Source organism: Rhineura floridana, chromosome 22 (genome assembly GCF_030035675.1).
Source record: "Rhineura floridana isolate rRhiFlo1 chromosome 22, rRhiFlo1.hap2, whole genome shotgun sequence".
NCBI classification, from domain to species: domain Eukaryota; kingdom Metazoa; phylum Chordata; class Lepidosauria; order Squamata; family Rhineuridae; genus Rhineura; species Rhineura floridana.
This window is the reverse complement of record NC_084501.1, coordinates 11,346,193-11,367,715: the sequence shown is the minus strand read 5'-3', so window position 1 is coordinate 11,367,715 and position 21,523 is coordinate 11,346,193. Positions and strand designations below refer to the sequence as shown.

Below are 21,523 nucleotides of genomic sequence, written 5' to 3'. Positions count from 1 at the left end.
GGCATGACTGGGCCCTTCGGCACCAGCCTGCCCTGAGCCCGCAGTGCCATAGCCCAACACTCCCCCATACAGGCAGCATGGGGCTAATAAGCCCGCCCGTGCACCCCACCTACCTCTCATGCCATATGAATGGCATAGTGCGCCATTAGCCCCTTAAAGAAGCCACCCCCGCCATCCTGACTGATGGCAGGCATGCACCCACAGCACCCACAGCATTCACACTGATAGGAGAGGTAAGTTTGGTATGTGGGTGGGCTTATTAAAGCCAGCACTGTCTGTATTGGGGGGGGTGCCTCGGAGCTCCCTCTATGTGAGCTGCAGCAGGGTCAGACTGCAGGACCTGATCCTGCCACGGACCACAGTACAGGAATGCCACCAACTCACCCTAAGGAGGGGCCCAACCTTGTAGCTTTCTGGTGCCGGCTCTGATGCTATACAAAATAAATATATGCACATATTTGCTTGATTAACTTATAAGGGTTTCCACCCCTCTTTCCCCCCTGTTTCCAGTTCAGTTTCTTCCTAGAATAATTGACTCCGAGAAAATGGTAAGGTGCCTTAAACGAGATGGGGGTAATTATGGATGGGAGGATCTGTCAGTTGTGGTTCTCTCAAATTCTCATTTTTCCAATCTTAAATTCAGTTCTCCACATTTCTGCAAAAGTTTGTTATTTTTTTAGACCTCCTGCGGCTTCCGGCAACTGGTATTACTCAGAGACATAATTCCTCTGACAGTGAAGATATTGAAGGTATCCATCTTGGCTAGTAGCCATTGATGGGCTTATCCTCCATGAATTTGTCTAACCCCTGGCTTTGACAGCCGTGATATATATTTTCAGTAACCAACCATTTCCTATGATTTCTTATCATTGTATTTAATATTGAATTTTAAACTGTTGTAACCCTTCCACAGGTGGTAACTGTCAAAGAATTGTCCCCCTGGGGTCCCTTGCCCTCAGCACCCCAAGGGGGGTTCTTTGCTTCTGAGAACAGTCCCAACACCTTTGGGTCTCGGCTTCTCAGGCAAACTCTCCCTCCTTCCAGATTTAGTTCACGGTAGTAACTGCTACCACCCCTCTTCCAAGCTCTTTTCTCTGAGAAAGGGGATCTCAGAGAGCTACGTGAGTTCCAAGAGTATTAACCCATATTAACCAACAGTAATCAGTAGCGGCCAGTGATCAGAGACTGGATTTAGAATAATTAATTCATTACATACCAATGTAATGGTATTACATTACATACCAATTATAGAATCATAAAAAGGGTAGTTTATTTAAAAGAAAAGAAAGGTATATACAAAAAGAGAGCAGCAATTGTTTCCTCAAAGCTAGTAGCTCTCAGCAGAGCTATAAGAGATACATTGGCATAACAAAGGTGAGAGGTTCAACACAGACAAAGAATATAACAAAGAGCTTGCTAAGCTAAGATCCTGTACTCACAGTATAACAGCCTGGTCCCCAATGGCCTTTCCCTGTGTTGGGTTAAAATGAATCATGGAAGAAATAAAGTTGATTTCGGTTTATGTGCCCCTGACCAGATCCCCATCCCAGGAAGCTTTGCAGGAACAACTTTGGTTTAAAATGTAAACTGAATTCAGCGTTTCACGTGCTCATTGAGTTTTAACAGATAGGTGTCAAAGGATGGTAACCTTTGTTCCCCACATAAATGTGTCCTGCATTTGTTTATACCATGCCTATGTTTTAGTGCCCTGTCCATGGTTGTTTCAGAACTCTGGCTCCAGTCTTATCTCAAGGCTGTACACTGTCTGTATGCCCTGATTTACAAAGGGCAACATGCCCCCTAGTATTTTTGCCCCTTCCTCTCCCTCTCCCCCTCCTGTCATGACCTTTATGCCAACGTGTGATTCCTTTATGCTGTATGAGGTGATGATGGTATCTGTCTGCTGCCAAAGCTTTCTCTGGCTGTATGGGGGTGTAGGTTGTTGTCATTTTATTATTTTGTTTTACAGTATGATATATCTACTCTTGTTTTTAACAATGTTAGAAGTCACATGGATAACAAGCAACTAACAAATCTAATAAATAATAATAATCTCCTCAAAATATAATATGCTTGTGCACATTTTACGGTACAAACATTTCCTTCTCCTTGCCTTTTGTACCATCTCCCTGTGCCAGGCAGTTCCACAGGACAAGCACAGGGGTGGTACTTAGCAGGTATCAGCTGCTCAGGAAGAATTCTGCAGGGCTCAGAAACCTGCACAATCTTGGCCTAGCAACGCTGGAACACGGAAAAAGATCACGATCTCCGTTTTACAATGCACCCTTAAATCTCTCCCCCTTTACTTTCTTCCTTTGTGTACGAACTACAGCACGAATCTCCTCCTCAGAAATAGCTGCAAAATGCACCTGCTTTCAGACACAAGAAGTGTTTTGCCCTCTGCCGCCCTCGTTGCTTAGTGTGAAATTACAAAAGAAAACTAAATGGCTGAAATGTGTCTTCCTTTTATCTTCTGGGTCAGCAAGATGATGATGGCAATCATTAACATTCATCGTCTGATTCTTAAGCTGTTGTTTTAACTCACAGGCACAGCTCAGATATGTCTGCTTCATGACTCAGTGCCGTGGGAGGGGGAGGGCAAGGGGAAAGGAAGAGAAATAATCATAAATCTTAAAAACAGTAATCACTGCTCTGATATTAATGGTGGATCCAGCAACATTATTATTTGGTTGGCAAACAGGCTATATGTAAGGACTTGAAGGCAGCAGCCAGTGAATGGTTAAGTTTGCAACTTTCACATTTGCATCACATAGATGGAGGGGGAAAAACTCAGCTGGGCACGCCTCCTTTAATTGCTGGGGGGGGGCTTGTTAGTTGATTGTCCTAGGACCGCTGGAGATTGGTGGTGGAAAAGCCCAAACTGTCCAACACTTGTTTAAATCATGACTTCCCCCAAAGAACCCGTTTTCCTTTTAGGGAGCTGCAGATTCTCAGGAACCTTAACAAGCTACAGTTTCCATGTGGGTGACAATGTCCTGGAAGGGAAGTGATATGACGCAGAGTGGTTTTATGACTCCTCTAGCCCACAAAAATCACTATCACTTTTCAGCGGCTTGATGGATGGTTCTCCGTGAGAGAAGACTTTGAAGCTGAGGCAGGGGATGTGCGGTGGAGGGCTTTGCGCCTCAGGTTAATAGCAGAGGCCCCTTCTTGACATTCCCAGCACCTCTTCTGTGTTTGTGCCTGGAGAGCAGAGCCAAGGGGGTGGCTGCAAGCTGAGCCTGTCAACTCTGCCCAAGCCACACGCACACCAGGAGCCACGCCCAAAGCTCACTGCATTCCCCAGACAGAAAGGAACATGAATTTTGCTCGCCGAACCCCCAGAATCCTTCTCCTCATTGGACTATTGGTTTTCTCTGCCTTTGGTAAGTCCTTGCGAAAAAGCTCAGTGCACAGAGCCTGCCCCCATAAATATGGTTTGTTGGGAAGGGGCAAATAATTGTCAAATGATGACATTAGTTATGCATCTCCGGTTCTTTATTGGCATGAATGTTCAGAGCATTAGAACTCAGCTGTAGCTCAGTGGTAGAACACCTGCTCTGCATGCAGAAGGTCCCGGATTCAAGCCCCGACATCATCTCTAGGTAGGGAAGGACTCCCTGCTTGAAACCCTGGAGAGCCGCTGCCAGTCAGTGTAGACAATATTGAGCTAGATGGACCAATGGTCTGCCTTGGTATGAGGCTGCTTCCTGTGTTCCGTGGCTCACTCAGAAAAGCCACCTGTCGGAAATGCTTTGATTTGGATTCCTGCAATGAGCAGGGGGTTGGACTTGATGGCCTTATAGGCCCCTTCCAACTCTACTATTCTATGATTCTATGAAGCCTCCAATAACTGCTTACATGCAGTAAGGGAGAGACAGTGTGGTGTAGTGGTTGAGGTGTTGGACTACGACCTGGGAGACCATGGTTCAAATCCCCACATAGCCATGAAGCTTACTAGGTGACCTTGGGCCAGTCACTGCCTCTCAGCCTCATGAAAACCCTAGTCATAGGGCCGCCATCAGTCGGAATCGACTTCAAGGCAGTACATTTATATGCGGTAAGAGAGCCACAGAGCATGTACCAAATGCAATATTCCCATTACTGCTGACTAGAGATGAGGTTCACTCTTCTGTACCTGTTCATCTTTTGATTGTGTTACTGTGCTCTAACTCCGTCCATAGGGTTTCACATAGAATCATAGAATCATAGAGTTGGAAGGGGCCTTGTAGGCCATCGAGTCTAACCCCCTGCTCACAGCAGGAAATCCACAGCTAGAGCATCTCCCGCAGATAGCTGTCCAGCCTCTGCTTGAAGACATCCAGCAAAGGGGATCCCACCACCTCCCTAGGCAGTCGGTTCCATTGCCAAACCGCCCTTACTGTCAAGAAGTTCCTTCTAATGTCCAATCTGAATCTACGCTCCTGCAACTTAAAACCATTAGACCTAGTCCTACCCTCTGGGGCAGCAGATAACAAATCTGTACCCTCCTCTATGTGACAGCCCTTCAGGTACTTAAAGAGTGCAATCATGTCGCCCCTCAGCCTTCTCTTCACCAGACTGAACATGCCAAGTTCCTTCAACCTTTCCTCATAAGACTTGTTCTCCATACCGGCTATCATCTTTGTCGCCCTCTTCTGAACCCGCTCTAACTTGTCTATATCTTTCTTAAAATGAGGCGCCCAGAACTGAACGCAGTATTCCAGATGAGGCCTGACCAATGCAGAATATAGTGGGACTATTACTTCCCTCGACCTGGAAACTATAGCTCTGTTTATGCAGCCCAAAACTGCGTTTGCCTTTTTTGCCGCAGCATCACACTGCTGGGTCATGTTCAACTTGCGATCCACTGCAATTCCAAGGTCCTTCTCACACACACTACTGCTAAGCCGGGTATTTCCCATCCTGTACCCGTGCATTTTGGTTTTGTGGCCTAAATGCAGAATCCTGCATTTGTCTTTATTGAATGTCATTTTATTAATTTCAGCCCAATTTTCTAGTCTATCCAGGTCCCTTTGGATTTTATTCCTGTCTTCCATTGTGTTAGCTATCCGTCCCAGTTTCGTATCATCCGCAAACTTCATAAGGCTTCCCTCCACCCCATCATCTAAGCCATTGATAAAAATGTTGAAGAGTATCGGCCCCAGGACAGAACCCTGTGGCACTCCACTCGAGACCTCCTTCCAGTCCGAAGCAGAGCCACCGACGACCACTCTTTGAGTACGGTTTTCCAACCAGTTGTGAATCCACCTGACAGTATTTCCATGTAGTCTGCATTTGACTAGTTTGCTAATCAAAGAGTCGTGGGGGACTTTGTCAAACGCCTTGCTGAAATCTAGATAGATGACATCTACAGCATTTCCACCATCTACTAAGCTAGTGACCCGATCAAAAAAAGAGATGAGATTAGTTTGACAGGATTTTTTCTTGACAAACCCATGCTGGCTCCTTCTAATCACAGCATTGTCATCTAGATAGTTGCCAATGGACTCTTTTATTATCCGTTCTAATATCTTTCCCGGTATTGAAGTCAGACTGACCGGCCTGTAATTCCCCGGATCTTCTTTTTTACCCTTTTTAAAGAGCGGGACGACGTTTGCCCATCTCCAATCCTCTGGCACCTCTCCCGTTCTCCAGGATTTCTCAAAGATGATGGCAAGAGGTTCCCAGAGTACATCCACAAGTTCGTTCAATATTCTGGGATGCAGTTCATCAGGCCCTGGAGATTTGAACTCATTTAGGTTAACTAGGTATTTCCTGACTATCTCCTTATCAATCTCGAACTGCAGTCCCGAGTCGACCCCTTACTGAGATTGCTACCGATGCAAGGTTGCACACTGTTCCCTTTTTGGGAGAAAACGGAGGCAAAATAGGTGTTGAGCAGTTCTGCTTTTTCCTCGTTATCTGTCAACATTTTGCCATCCTCATTGAGCAGCAGTCCCACCATTTCCTTGGTCTTTCTCTTGCTTCGAACATATCTGAAAAACCCCTTTTTGTTGTTCCTCGCTTCCCTCGCCAGCCTCAGCTCATTCTGGGTTTTAGCTTTCCTTACGCTATTCCTGCAAGCCCGAGCCGCTCGTCGGTACTCTTCCTTGGTGATGCGTCCTTCCTTCCATTCTTTATACATGCTCTTTTTTACTTTTACCTCCTCCACCAGTCTTCCGTGTAGCCACATTGGCTTTTTCCGATGTCTTCCATTTTTCTTCCTCTTTGGAATTGTTTGCATATCGTTACATTTGTATGATCTCAGCCTGGTTTGGCAATTTGCAAAGATAACATTAGTGTTTTCGATTCCCCTGATGATGAAATGATCACCTTTTACATAATGGGCATTATTTATTTTTCACTGTCAAGGTGCTATCCGCCCCCAGAAGCGGGAAGCAAAGCAAAAGATTTAAATTCATTGTCTCTATGTAAATGACCCCGGCCATCCGCAAGATCTCCCCCATTAAAGTTTATAAAGATCGGATTGTTCACTTTTCCTTGGGGGGAGCAACATATTTCGCTTTGGCCATTGCTGTGTGGATTAATACTATAACAAAAACCAGCAGAATGTTGACTGAAAACACGTAAAAAAGGAAGTGAAATCAATACATCATTTATTTAAAGTAAACATTTTAATAACAAAAATATATGTCACATTCAGATTTTTCAAACCAAACACTATTTTTTTTAAAAAAAGCATATTCAGTTTAAACTTATTGATTAACATAAATCAGCAACATTAAAAATAAATAAATGCATGCTATTAATCTTTGATGGCTGTGAGTCTGAGAAGGTCTGTTGGACTGGGAGATCAGGGTTCAAATCCCCATTTGGCCATGAAGCTCACTGGGTGACCTTGGGCTAGTCAATGTATCTCTCAGCCTAACCTACCTCACAGGGTTGTTGTGAGGAGAAAATCAGGAGGGGGAAAACCATGTTTTTATGCCACCTTGAGCTCATTGGAGGAAAGGTGGGTTATAAATGTAATATAATTAAATATATAAATAAAACTTATTTGTGTATATATTTATAAAGGTATTATTATTATTATTATCATTATCATACCCCACCCTTCCTTCCAGTAGGGGCCCAGGGTGGCAAACAAAAACACTAAAAGCACTCTAAAGATGTTAAAAACAAAAGACTTGAAAACATATTAAAACAAAACATCTTGGAAAATATGTTAAAACATCTTAAAAACATCTTTAAAAGCATGAGTACTACAGTAGGGCCCTGCTTTACAGCACTTCGCTTTACAGCGTTCCGCTAATACAGCGGTTGTCAATTGTAGAAAGGCCCCGCCTTACAACGCTTGTTCCGCTTTTATGGCTTTTTTTGCCTCCGGGCACCATGTTGGTCAATGTAAGTCAATGGGATCCGCTTTACACCGGTTTTCGCTTTACAGCGGGGGCCCGGAACGTAACCCCCTCTATGAGTGGGGCCCTACTGTATTACCTTTAAGTTTTACTACCTTAACACTCCCGCAGACACACCCCACAGCAAAGAACATTCACGGCCTCGATCATCGCCTCAAGAAAACAGAGTTCAGTGGAATACACTTTAGCATAATTTTAGCATAAGAAAGGATTGCGAAATGTGTCCTGGTTTGAAAAGGGGTGCTTTAAGTTCATCATCCCGCAAGCATCTGGCTGGGCCCTGAGAACAGAATGCTGGATTAGAGGGGCCGGTGCCCTGATCCAGCAGGCTCTTCTTACGCTGAGGGAAGGGTGTTCCGCCGTACAGGGCCACCCAGTGCAGAAAATGCTCATTTTGGGGTCACCGCCCTATGACATTCTGTTGGGTACCATCCCCTGAGAAGAATCTCCCCAGATGATTTCAGTGATCCCACAGGCGGTTTTTCAAGTAACCGGGTCCCAAGCTGTGGTCCAGCGCTTTCTAGCCTAACAGCAAGACCTAGAACATGGCTTGGCAGCTGATGGGCAGCGAAGGCAGTCCCCTCATAGTGCATGGTGCTGGTTTGATGTTGGATGGGAGTTCAAGAGAGTGTCACCAGTCCTGAAAGGGCTGCACTGGTTGCCGGTGAGCTACTAGGCCTAATCCAGGCTGTTAGCATCAGCACATAATGCCCACCTTGGACCCTACGATCAGCAGGTGGTGCCACCACCGAGGGCTGAATGGTTGGCTCTCCCCTGTGACAGGGCCTTTTCAGTGGCAGGGCCCCATTTGAGGATGCCCTCCCTGGTGAGCTGCACCTGTCTTCCTCATTATTGACCTACAGGAGAAATTTAAAAACAATCCCATGTACCCAGGCATGTGAGGGCTGAAAGATTCCTGTCAAGCCTGAGATCGGTGGATGGGAGAATATTTCAACTGTAACTATTTTTAGAATGTTTTAACTGTTTTCAGGATCGCTTTTTAAAAATTGTTTTGTTGTGGATATAGTTCCCACCCTGGGCTCCTTCAGGAAGAAGGGCAGGATGTAAATTCAGCAAATGAATTTTCTGTCTCTCTCCCTGACCCCGTGCAGGAACTTTAAGTCATGCAGCGGAGAATCCCCTCCATCAGGTGAAGGGGGCCCTCGGAGGATCCGTCTTGCTTCGTGCAAACATATCCCTAGGTGTAACGGTGCAGAAAATTGAATGGGACCTGGTTCACCCCAAAAGCGGGAAGCCCTATCACTTTGCTGAGTTCAGAGATGGAAAACTGGAGCAGCCAGATTTCAGCCAAGAGTTTAAAAAACACATGAACATGATTTCTGAGAACATGTTGAGGACTGAGAAAAATCTCAGCAGCTGGGCTGAACGTCTGGCAAGACAAGGTGAGACCTCGTGGAAGAGCCAAGTACTGATCAGGAACATGTTCGGACGACGTCTGGGGATGGCTGATGAGGCCACACTGAGGATCAAGAGGCTGGCGATGGAGGATGAAGGAATCTATACAGCGCGTGTTTGGTTGAACACGACAGAGTTTCAACATCAGAATTTCCGCCTCACTGTTTACAGTAAGGAATTGTCTTCACAATCCTTGTCAATCTGCTGTAGAGCCAGGCATGGAATAGGATGCGCATGGGAGAGGGTGGGGAATCTTTTCCAGCTCCAGGGCCGCCTTCCCTTCAGAGAACCTTCTAAGGGCCACATGGCAGTGGCGGGCAGGTTCAGGGGCAAAAACGGAGGCAGAGCACTGGATGTGAATTCTACCCTTGTACAGGAAGTTACTTTCCAACACACCGTCACACAGCCCCCTCTCCAACCCCCCATTCAGAGTTCGAGGGCACATTCTCAGCCAAGCAAAAGCACTCAAGGAGGGTGGGACGTAGAGCGTGCGTGTGCAGGCGTGTGCATTTGTGTGTAGAGGCCTTGGAAGGGCCAGATAGCAATGTCTGGAGGGCCTCGTTTGGCTTCTGAGGGTGAAGGCCCAAATCCCTGCCCTACGCACTTAGTGACAACCACTGAGGCACAAACTTCACCTTGCTTTCCTTTGTGCTGAACAGAGCCGGTGCCACCACGAAGGATACACCGTCAAGACTTCAAGCCTTTCCTAGGCTCCAGACCTCCAGTGCCAGATATGTGGAAGGGGAAAGGTGAATATCTCTTGGGAAAGACAGCATCCCCCCAGGGCCTTAGCAGAAAGTTTGGATGAGTACCAGCTTCCTGACAGTGGCTGGGAACTCCACGTCACTTGACAAGAAGGCTCTTCTGACTCCCCGTTCACCTGCCTGGTCAGCAATTCTGCAGATCGAGCGAAAGCCTCCTTCAACTTGCTCCAAATCTGCCAAAGCAAGGAAGGTGGGCAATGTGCCCTTCCCTTCATTACCCACAGGGTTTGCTTGGGGTGGAGAATATTCAGAATATCCCTTAAGATTAGGGATTCAAGGAGAGGTGTTTGTGTAAGCATACTCTCTTCCTTGAATGTTTCTGAGCAGGATCGGGGGTAACCACAGCCCTCCTGAAAGGGGAGAGTTAGCTACTGAGAAGAGTCTTCTCAGTGGCTGACTCACCTCATGTCACTTTGATTGGCTCCAATCAGCAGAAGCAGATAAAGAAGCATAATAGAAGATGCTTCTCAGTGGCTAACCCCCCCTTTTCATGTTGATTGGCTTGTAGGATGCTGGAGACATAGGGACCCTGCTCCCAAAAAAGTGAGGGGTCTAAGACCCCCTGAGCCCCCAGGCAATGACACCCCTGGCCAGTACTAAGCTAGATGGCCCAGTGACCTGACTCATGACCCAGTGAGCTTCCTATGTCCAAATGGAACCGAGTGGCCCATTGACTTATCTTTTCTCATTTATTCTGCTGCTCTCAGCCATGAGGGGAGGGGTCCACTTTGGTGGCTGTTCTTCCGGTGTATTCCAAGAGACTCTTATCACTAGTTGCAGGTTACAGTGGAGAACTCTCAGACTTGAGGATCATTGCCATCGTCGTTGCATGTCTATTACTGGTTTGTGCAATTGCAAGAGCGCTGTCAAAATGCATCAATGATGAGCAAGCAGGTAGGACCATCTCTCTTCCTCTTCCTCCCCTCTCACCTGGGGTCAAGGCTGCCTGACAAGTATGCCTCTGCGGGCCTTTTGCATCTCCTGGGAGGCAGAGATTATTCAGTGCCATGGAATAAATAGTGTGCCTCGTGTCACACTCTGCAGACGCTGCCCCCACGATGCCAGAGGACAATGAGGTCTCTCTTCCACTCCAGTACTCAATGGACCCAGCAATGAGCCCACCGAAATATGAGGATCTCCAGGTGAGATAAGTGTGCAATGTAATGAAGGGCTGATGGCTAGAGAAGAACAAAGGGGGGCATTTAATATGTTTGGGAACATTATTAAAGTCTTCTTATTACTATTCACTAATACGCAAAGAACACTTGTGGTTTAAGGATGTACTTATAGCCAACAGGTATTTCTATCAGACTTTAAAAAGCAGAGAAATTGGGCAGCTACAGTGACTGCACCAGGGGAAGGAGACCTGCCCTCCTCTCTGATATATTACACTGCCCTACACAGTTGTCAAAATGCAAACACAATTTGGGTTGGTCTTTCACAGTCCAATCCACTTCTTTTATAGCTTGGAAGAATTTCAGAGGGGAAGGGAGAGAGGGAGGGAAAAGGGGGAGAGTTGGGAGGGAAGAGGGGAGAAGGGGGAAGGGGGAAGGAAGGGGCAGGAGGGAGGGGATAGGAGGGAAGAGTAAAGGGGCAAATTTGATCATTTGCATGCTTATTGAGTTCAATGGGATTTAGTCCTGTGCAATTATGCTCAGGATTGGTGAAATTGTCCTGGGGCCGGGTGGGGACAGGGAGGGGAGGAGATTGGGTGGGTCGGCATTGGGCAGAGGGAGAGACGCTTTCCTTTCCAAAAGAAAAACACTGTTAATTGTATCCTTATTTGGGGGGGTTTCCCCCACCTTTTTATTCTGCAGCAGGCACATATAGTCTCCCACCCAGATTTAAACCAAAGCTGTCCCTGGCCACATCCACGCCAGACCTTTATTCCACTTTAAACAGTCATGGCTTCCCCAAAGAATCCTGGAAAGTGTAGTTAGTGAAGGGGGCTGAGAGTTGCTAGGAGAAGCCCTGTTCCCCTCACAGAGCTACAATCTCCAGAAGAGGAGCTGACTGTTAACCCTCTGTGGGCACTGGAGCTCTGTCAGTCTCCTAACAATTCTCAGCACCCTCCACAAACTACACTTCCCAGGATTCCTGGGAATCTTCAAACAACACCTGAGGCACAGACTTTGCCTTAAAACATGGAACTGCCGGAGGAAGGAGATAACCCACTTTTGGCCCACAAAAGCAAGCCAACACAGCTGCCCTGATAATAACTTAGTTGCCGTGAGCGATCCAAGAGCCCGTGGAACCCAACGTTCACCCTCAGTCCTGGAACCAAGAGGCAAGACGCCTGCCTTTTGCCGAGTCGGTGGCCCTTCTCAAAGCACGCCAGGCCTGGCCAGAGTTCCATTCACGCCCAGGGTTTAGATGGTCTCCGGTGCTCAGAAACCCTTTGAGGAGTGGCGCATCAGATTCTCGTCTGCTGGGTTGTACGGCTCGTTCAGTCTCTCTCTCTCTCTCTGTGCGTCTGCAGTTTGTCTCGGACACATTGGCCACATCCGACCCACAGCCAGACGTGGATTGCTCATGCACTGACTGATGTTCCGGCTGGGACCCAGGTTTGTAGGCAGGTCCCCCTAGGACCAACACTGAGGGCCCCTTGCAGGGTCCTTGTCAGAGGGACTCACTGAAGAACCAGAAATATTACAGGCTAGAGTCCTGGCCACCTTTATGCACGAGAAATCTTTTGCCTGTTGAATTTTGCCTTCTTCTGCAGCTAAGTTCATTTAGGAGCTGCACATCAGAGTCTCTTCTGCCGTGTTGCATAGCTGGTTCATTCTCTCTCTCTCTGCATTTGCAGGTTGACAGGGACAGAAAGGAATTTTCAGTGAGTTCAGCTCCACCCTGAGAATCCTGTGTTTTTGCCATGGTCCTGCTATCTGTTCATATCCACCAGAAGTGTACAATCAGTATTGTGGGCCTGACTCTGTGGAACTCCCTCCCAGCTAAAATCACCCAGTCCTTCCCCTCCCTGTTGAACATCAGGTGCTTGGTGAAGACCTTTTCACTTCAGCAAGGTCCGTCCCCCCTGATTCTATGGTTAATTTTAACAGATGTTATCTCTGTTGTGTCTATTGTAACCTTACTCTACACCGCTTAGGGACTAAGGTGTTAAGCAGTATATACATGACTGAAATATATTTAGTTTTATATTATATTCATGTGCGCAGATGATTTGTGTGTGACTGTGTGTGCTTTAGGGACCTCAGTCTCTACCTGTCGCAGAATCCATTTCCTCGTCACTGAGACCACGTCCATCAGTGCACCAGTCCTGGTCAGCTGCAGTTATCTTTGCTATAGTTTTAATCATTTATTCCAGCCTTGGCCAACCTGGTGCCCGCTGCCACTCTGCCTTAAGCAGGCAGAGAGACACTTTAGCATTCACACAGCAGAGTAGCAGTGCTGTTAAAAGGGACTCAAACCTATTCCCTTCCTCCACCCCCGGCCACCCTTGTTATGATTGCCTAGGCATACAGGAAAAACTCAACCCCTCATTGTTACTTTATATGGGCTGGCCTCCTATGCTCTCCAATGTTTCTCACTTTCAGATTTGCTACCAAAGATTTTTTTTTCTCTCCTAAGCACCTTCCTTATAGCCTAGCCAAGAACCAGGCATGTGCACAAACAAATAGCATTTATTCAAAGAGCAGATGTTAATAAAATATATAAACAAGTTAATGTAGCGTGTTGTTTTGTTCAAAAGCTTACGGTTGCAATACAGTCCTAAAAGACCCAGGGCCTGCAGGAAGAGAACATCGCCGCCCAGGGAAGGAGAGTCTGCTGCTGCTGCTGTGGGATCACCACCTCCACCACCCTTCCCAGTGGGACTTCTGCCTGGCAGACCTGCATCTTGCAAGGCCCCAGGTACCCAGCCAGCTGTGACTGATTGCTACCACCTGTCCCTCTTTGGAGGGATACATAAGCTGGCTGGCTGAGGTGGCCTGGGTGTTTTTTTTGTGTGTTGGGTTTTTTTTCCCCTTTCTCTTTTGGGGGGGTTGTTTTAAGGTAGGGCGGTGAGAGGTAGGGGGGGGTTCTTGGGGTGGAGGCCCAGGAGTGGTGGGAGGTGAGAGGTAGGGGCAAGGGCCTGCCTGACCGGCAAACAGGGAGGGAGATATGTGTAGACCGGGAGGGGATACCGTGAGAAGGGTGGGAGCCATGATATTGAAAGGCTGGGCGGCAGATCCTGGAGAGGCGCAAGTGGCAGGCCACGCCAGCATAGGGGAACAAGGGATAGATGCATAATACCCATCCCTTGTTCCGGGCCTGTCCACAACCAGAAGATAACTGGGGGATGCAGGACTCCATCCAACCTTCGACTGCTGTTGTGTAACGCCAGGTCTGTGGTACAGAAGTCATCTCTCATCCACGACATGATCTTGGATGAGGACGCAGACCTGGTGTGTATTACGGAGACCTGGCTGGACGAGGCCTCAGCTCCTATCCTTGAGGCCATGTGTCCAGCCGGTTTCCGAGACGCACAGCAGCCGAGAATTGGTAGGCGGGGAGGGGGAGTGGCAGTCCTCTATCGGGGATCTCTGGTTTTCGCCAGACCCCCTCTCCATGAGACCGAGTTTGCTGATTGCATGTACTGGAGGTTGGGCCCAAAGGGCAGTTTAGGGATTCTACTTGTGTACCGCCCACCCCGCTGCACAGCTGACTCCCTGACCGAGGTGCTCGAGGTGATCTCAAGCGTGCCGTTGCTTTCCCCAAACCTGATGGGTTTTCGCCAAGCCTTAAAAACCAGGCTGTTCAGACGGGCCTATGGGATTGGGGAGGATTCATTTTATAAGGTTTTAAATAGAAATTGGTTTTAAATGGATTATGATTGTGTTTGCTTGTATTTTATTTTGTATTATGTACTGCTTTCTATTATTGTAAGTCGCCTAGGGCGCCCACTAACCTGGACAGATAGGCGACCAACAAATAACATTTATTATTATTATTATTACTTCTTATATGTTTCTCAATAAATCCTCTTCAGAGAATTATAATCTAGAACCTTTTTGGGAAAAAATGGCCGCGAGCTACTAATGGGTGAGATTATCTCTCCTCTCTGCTAAAAACAAAATCCAGTATTTTCTCTAGAACTCAAGCAAGTGCAAACAGAATTGATAACTTATCTCTAAACGAAGTATTTTGAACTGCTACCAAGGCTGGAAATAGAATTGGAAATGTAAACTCCCGGCGTATGCTCTGCAAACGGTATGTCGGCTATCTGACTCATAGTAGCTGGATCTTCTGTTTCTGGGAGTCGAGCCAGGAGACTGAGGAAGCATATTTCTGGTGGTTTATGAACTAGTAAGAACCTTAAGAACTTTAAGAATCTGCTGACCTTGAGACTTTTAGGGTGGGGTAAATAAATTCCATTCCGGCGCTTGATAGTACCTAATTGCTATCATGGTCCTAACAAGACAAAAATCTAAAGACTTAGGCATTATGCCGAATGCTGAAGAGTGGATATTACCCACTAAAAGGAAACAAGCCAAAATAACACAATATTACTATCCAAGGGTTAGTAACTCAAGTAATGAAATAAACTCTAAAGAGGAGAGCAAAGATTCAATGCAATATGAAAATATAATTAATAACTGGACCTTAACTAACTTTTCACTCTGGCACCAAAATGCTGAAGAGACTGGGCTTTTAAATTTAGCTCAAGAACTGGTTGAGGCTGAGGAAGAACAAAATTCATCGCAACTCATGCCTGAGTTTAATAATATAGCAATAAGTACGGCTAGCTCGATGCCGCCTCTTGAGTCTTCTGATTCTTATGAGGCAACAAGATATAGCTCTCTGTTACCAACGGTGCAATTAAAGGAGTCACAAGCCCTTGAGGCATCTAAATTCTCCCCTGTACTCATGAATGAGAGCTGGTGTCAGGCGACGCCCAACACATCATCTCAAATCTCTAGATCTATAGTTGGTTCGAACCTGTTGCCCTCAACAGCCTACACTATACAGCATGGAAACACTGATGAGAAGATACCTTTTAAAACAAAATTAACTCCACTCAATGAAACTTGGAGTCAGGCTGTCACTCAATCGTTATCCTTGATTTCAAGATTTGTAGCTGAATCAAATTCCCTCATTACAACACTAACGCAATTTTTTATTAAAAAAGAACTTAACATAAAAGAAGGAAAAAAAACACCAAACACAGTTACTGAAACAACACAGACAATGTGCAAGGATTTCTGCGATTCAGAGGGAAGAAAGAGGAACAAGAAGAGGTCTTCTATCTCTAACCAAGTTAAGAAATCTAAAAACCTCAAACCTTCTAAAATTCGATCCAAAAGTCATATGAATTTTAAGAGGCTGTTTAATCTAGTAGATCCACCAAACCTCAAGAACAAAACATTGAAGAAGAAAAGGAAGAAAAAGAATAGAAGAATGAAGACGAGTAATGCCATCAGCTTGGTGCCTGCTGTTCAAACTCCCGTCATAGATCAGGTTCCTACTAACAAGGATAAGGTATGTCATACTCATCAAGAAAACACAACTTGTTACGTAGAAAAGATGCTGGAAGATAACAAATCCAAAGTTAATCTAAACCATAAACCTTGGAAATTGATTCTTAATCCCGACGGATACAATTATGCGCTGGTTAGTGCTTCGACTAAGCTCTATGTAGGAGCAGTGAAGGCAGCTAAAAAACATCATTTTGCTGCCACTATTAAATCATCTCTTTGCCGCCCAGCGGAGCTCTTTCGAGTTGTCCGGGGGCTTCTCCATTCAAACCCTCCGGACAGGGTGGAATCATCGGAGGCCCGCTGTAATCAGTTTGCCGATCACTTCCAGAATAAGATCTCATGTATCCGCCGGGACCTAGACTCTCAAGTTATAGCAGTAGATCCTAGTGAGGTGTCCGGAGCACAGTCTTGTCCTGTTTTGTTGGATGAGCTTCAGTTGGTTCAACTCGAGGACGTGGACAAGGTGCTTGGACAGGTACGTGCAACCACTTCGGTACTGGATCCTTGCCCCTCCTGGCTGATAAAAACTAGCAGGAATGGAACAGGTAGCTGGGCCAAGGAAGTGATAAATGCCTCTTTACGAGAGGGAGTGGTCCCGGGCTGTCTGAAAGAGGCAGTGGTGAGACCACTCCTGAAAAAGCCTTCCTTGGACCCAGACAATTTTAACAGCTACAGGCCAGTGGCGAATGTTCCATTCCTGGGCAAGGTCTTGGAACGGGTGGTTGCTGGCCAGCTCCAGGCGCTATTGGATGAAACTGATTATCTAGATCCATTTCAATCGGGTTTTAGGCCCGGTTTTGGCACTGAGACAGCCTTGGTCGCCCTGTACGATGACCTATGTCGGGAAAGAGACAGAGGGAGTGTAACTCTGTTGATTCTCCTTGATCTCTCAGCGGCTTTTGATACCATCGACCATGGTATCCTTCTGGAGAGGCTCGCGGAGTTGGGAGTTGGAGGTACTGCTTGGCAGTGGTTCCGCTCCTACTTGGCGGGTCGTCTCCAGAAGGTAGTGCTTGGGGAACATTGCTCGACACCGCGGGCTCTCCAATATGGGGTCCCGCAGGGGTCAGTTTTGTCCCCCCTGCTTTTTAATATCTACATGAAGCCGTTGGGAGAGGTCATCAGGAGTTTTGGAGTGCGTTGTCATCAGTATGCTGATGACACGCAGCTCTACTTCTCCTTTTCATCTTCTTCAGGTGAGGCTGTCGATTTGCTGAACCGTTGCCTGGCCTCGACAATGGACTGGATGAGAGTTAACAAACTGAAGCTCAATCCAGACAAGACTGAGATGCTGTTGGTGGACGGGTTCTCTGATCGGATGGTGGATATATACCCTGTCCTGGACGGGGTTACACTCCCCCTAAAGGACTGGGTTCGTAGTCTGGGAGTCTTTTTAGACTCTTCCCTCTCACTTGAGGCTCAAGTAGCCTCGGTGGTTAGGAATGCGTTTTACCAACTTCGGTTGGTAGCCCAGCTACGTCCCTATTTGAGTAAAGAGGACCTTACATCAGTGGTACATGCTCTGGTAACCTCACGTTTGGATTACTGTAATGCGCTTTACGTAGGGCTACCTTTGAAGACAGTTCGGAAGCTACAACTAGTGCAAAATGCGGCGGCCAGATTGCTGACAAGGACTAAGCGGTCCGAGCATATAACACCTGTTCTGGCCAGCTTGCACTGGTTGCCAATATGTTTCCGGGCTAGATTCAAAGTGTTGGTATTAACCTATAAAGCCTTATACGGTGCGGGACCACGATACCTTGCGGAACGCCTCTTCCGATATGAACCGGCCCGTGCACTACGTTCTGCTACGAAGGCCCTCCTCCGGGTTCCAACTCACAGGGAGGCCCGGAGGGTGATGACAAGATCTAGGGCCTTCTCAGTGGTGGCCCCCGAACTATGGAACAGTCTCCCTGAGGAAGTACGCCTGGCGCCGACTCTGCTTTCCTTCCGGCGCCAGGTCAAAACCTTCCTATTCTCTGAAGCATTTTAAGTTACATTGATCTAATTTTAATAATGTTTATTGTATTGCTGATTGTATTTTAATATTATTTTGTTATTCATTGTATTTTTATACTATTTTATGTTCACCGCCCAGAGAGCTATCGCTAGTCGGGCGGTATATAAATTTAATAAATAATAAAAATAAAATAATAATAATTAATCCAACCAAAATAGCAATAACAAATTTTCCGAAACCTAGTGGTTTCCTGACTCAACGAGAACGAAGAATCCATTTCTGGAATATAATGGAAAACATTATGCCTGAATTATTCAAGATAGAGAATGTTGCTTGGATTCAATACCTATTTTACAACTATACAAAGGCGAGAGCCATAGTTATGTTTCACAATAAAAATCCCGTAAAAAATTTGCTTCGAAATAGACAGATATTTATGAACCACGATCTATTGATTACAAGAGTCTTTGTGAACACTGTGCCCCCATTGAGCCTTATTCCACCTCAAATTAAAACAACAAATGCTCCTCTTCTAAGAAAGCAGGAACAAATAGCTCTACGAGAAACTAAGTGGCAGAAGGAAGTTTCGTCACCTGCCAACGAGCCCAAAATATCTCCCACAAAATCACCTGATCTTCATCTCATCCAATGTATAGAGACTGATACCAATCGTGTGGATGATGACCTCATACCAGAAGAATCCCATCTTTTGGAGACATTTACACAAATATCGATGGGGGCTCAACTCGAAATCATCAATAGATTGGAAAATCTGTTGATTGAACTAAAGGATAAAACAAAGACCCTGGAAATTAAAGAGTCATTACTGGACAGTACAATTAATGTTGAATCTTGGAACATATCTAATATCTTGACAATTGACTCATATAAAACGGATACTGATACTCTTATCACAAGTCAGTTAAACAGACCTTTTCACCAAACAGCTTCAGTTCCTATACAAGCGGATAACATCAGTCTGTCCATAAGTCTTGACTACTCATCACAACAGAAACAGAACTCTGACCCCCCTTCTCGACTTAGGAGAAGTGATGATACCAACTCTCACCATTCTCAGGCTATCTGACAAAGACCCGTATCCAACCACGCCCAATTGAAGTTCATTTCCTGGAATGTGGCGGGATGGAAAACTAAGGCTACTGATTCTAACATTACGCGATTTTTATCTGAATTTGATATTATTTTTTTACAGGAAACTTGGACGGAAGATGATTTAACCCTAGATGGATACTCAACGTTCCATATGAATGCTACCCCTAGTACTAGGGGTGGTCATCCTAAAGGGGGCATCTGTATATTATTAACAACAAAAATTAAGGCTGTAACCATTAACATGGAAACGCTACCTGAGTTGGCACTTGCATTAATTTTAAAGTTTGTTCATTTTTCACTATTACTGGTTAATGTCTATATACCCCCTAGCCGTGATAAGAAAAGTATTACAAAGAAAATTGAATTACTTGAGACCTATCTAATTAATTTAACAGCGTCCCATCCAGATGCGCTGATTCTCCTTGCAGGTGATTTTAATGCAAGAGTAGGATCATCAGATGAATCTATATACAATAAATATCAAAGGACGGCTTGCCCTTTAGATCCTCTGCCTAATATCCCCCCTAGACAATCTCAAGATAAAGGTATGAACTATGCAGGGCTCCTATTAATCCAGCTATCAACCAAGTTTAACCTAATACTCTTAAATGGGCGAACCGAAGGTGATTTGGAAGGCGAGTTCACCTTCTTATCACCTAGAGGAGCGTCCATGATTGATCTAGTATTTGTCTCCTTAGAACTGTTCCATCGGGTGGGAAATTGTAAAGTACAAAATCGATTAGATAGCGACCATTCTGCAATAACTATTGTACTTTCCTATGATGATTGTTCCTTATATATAAGGCAACAAATACCCGCACCCAAAGAAATGATAATACGACCTGGCAGGATCAAATGGGTCCCAAAATTGGAAAAAGAAATAGCAGATAGACTAAATTCACCTGAAATTCAAACTATCAAGGAGCAAATCCTACAATCTCCCCACACTGATGTTCTTTTTCGCAATTTTCAACAATGAACTCTTATGCTCCAAACGACCCTTGTAATTAATCCCAAACAAAAATCAAATAATCAAGTTTATAAATCGAAAATTTGGTTTGACCAGGAATGTGTCATAAAGAAAAAGCAACTCATTGCTACTCACCAGATATATAAAGTAAGGAGATCTCCAGATTCCTTACAAAAATATTGTTTAGTGAGAAAACAATATAAACAAACAATAAGAAACAAAAAGAGCTTAGAACAAAGAGACATTTGGCAACATTTATTGCAGGCCTCTAAACTGAAAAACTCCTCTATGTTCTGGCATCTTATAGCACATCATTGGCCAAAGCCTTATGTTAAACCTGACTGTTTTATTTCTACAGCTGTTTGGGAAAACTTTTTCGGGAAACTATATCAAACTGGACATGACTTAAACACCGTGTCTATTTGTCTGACAGATGAACTCCCAAATTGGCCTCCAGTTTCTATGGAAGAAATACTTGAGCTTATAGCAGCGTTAAAACCAAATAAAGCTCCCGGTCCGGATAATTTGCCTGCCGAAATATATAAGTTCAATGCAACATGGTGGGCTCCTATACTTGCAGCCCTTTTCACTCATGTTTTTTTTTTTTTCCAATAATTTTTATTCAGATTTTCATAAAACATACAAGACAAAATCATAAAACATTCAAAGACAAAAAACAAAATCAAAAATAGTTAAACAAAAAAAAAAAAGAAAAAAAAAACAAAAATAAAAAATAAAGAGTAAAATATTGACTTCCCATTTGTCAAAGATCAAATCAGTTATAAGTCTATAATATATAACAATCCTGTCTCTTAAGTCATATTATAAAATCACTTTCCTCCAGTAGTTATCTTACTTAATCATCAAATCTCATAAACATTACTTTATTCTTTCCACAAAAAGTCAGAGAGGTTTCAATTCTTTGAGAAATATATCTATCAATTTTTTTTTCCAGATAAGCATATCGATTAATCCATCTCATTACTAATTATGATAATCTTATTGTCATAACCATAGTCAAAATAAACATTTCAATTAATCCATCACATCAGAATCTGTTAGGTTCAGTAATTTCAGTAGCCATTGTTCTATTATCCCTATTAGTTCCATTTTCCATCTTCCATCTTCAGTAGTCTTGTTAAGTCCAGTAATTTCAGTATCCAATCTTCCATTATCAGTATTCCATAATAATCTTGCTGTCAGAGCCATAGTCATATAGTAAGAGTCTGATGGGAATTACCTCTATCCCAAATATTTTCTTGCCATCCATTCTAAATAGGTTGCTGAAATACTGCTGTAAAATCATATCTCTGTTCTTTTTTTCAAAATACACTGGGTCATCTCTTGAAAGTTTTTCCATTGTCACATGGCTGCAGTTAATTCCATAGATTTTCTCTATATTGGGCTCCATCACATCATTCCAGTCCAGAAGATTATCCATGCCATTGATAACTTTATCTCTA

The 21,523-nt window shown here is 44.9% G+C and overlaps 1 protein-coding gene across 2 annotated transcripts; it reads left to right on the top strand.

Annotated features, from left to right (window-relative positions):
• Nucleotides 1-3,001: 3,001 nt before the first annotated feature.
• LOC133374796 (uncharacterized) lies at nucleotides 3,002-13,212 on the top strand. Of its 2 annotated transcripts, none has more exons than XM_061606015.1 (7): nucleotides 3,002-3,386; nucleotides 8,474-8,947; nucleotides 9,437-9,526; nucleotides 10,322-10,435; nucleotides 10,586-10,683; nucleotides 12,021-12,105; nucleotides 12,348-13,212. In XM_061606015.1, the coding sequence occupies exons 1-6, from the start codon at nucleotides 3,320-3,322 to the stop codon at nucleotides 12,084-12,086; spliced, it is 909 nt and encodes a 302-aa protein (XP_061461999.1). In that variant the 5' UTR covers nucleotides 3,002-3,319; the 3' UTR covers nucleotides 12,087-12,105; nucleotides 12,348-13,212. The 2 variants fall into 2 exon arrangements, with proteins under 2 accessions (XP_061461999.1, XP_061461998.1); XM_061606014.1 differs by having other exon boundaries at nucleotides 10,316-10,435.
• Nucleotides 13,213-21,523: the final 8,311 nt, after the last annotated feature.

Bases quoted from the DNA above. Each gene is read 5' to 3' on its own strand.
- LOC133374796 (XM_061606014.1), top strand. From the start codon at position 3,320: ATGAATTTTGCTCGCCGAACCCCCAGAATCCTTCTCCTCATTGGACTA. The intron at 9,527-10,315 runs GTGAATATCTCT...TCTTATCACTAG, and splicing joins AGATATGTGGAAGGGGAAAG to TTGCAGGTTACAGTGGAGAA. The intron at 10,684-12,020 runs GTGAGATAAGTG...GTGCGTCTGCAG, and splicing joins CGAAATATGAGGATCTCCAG to TTTGTCTCGGACACATTGGC.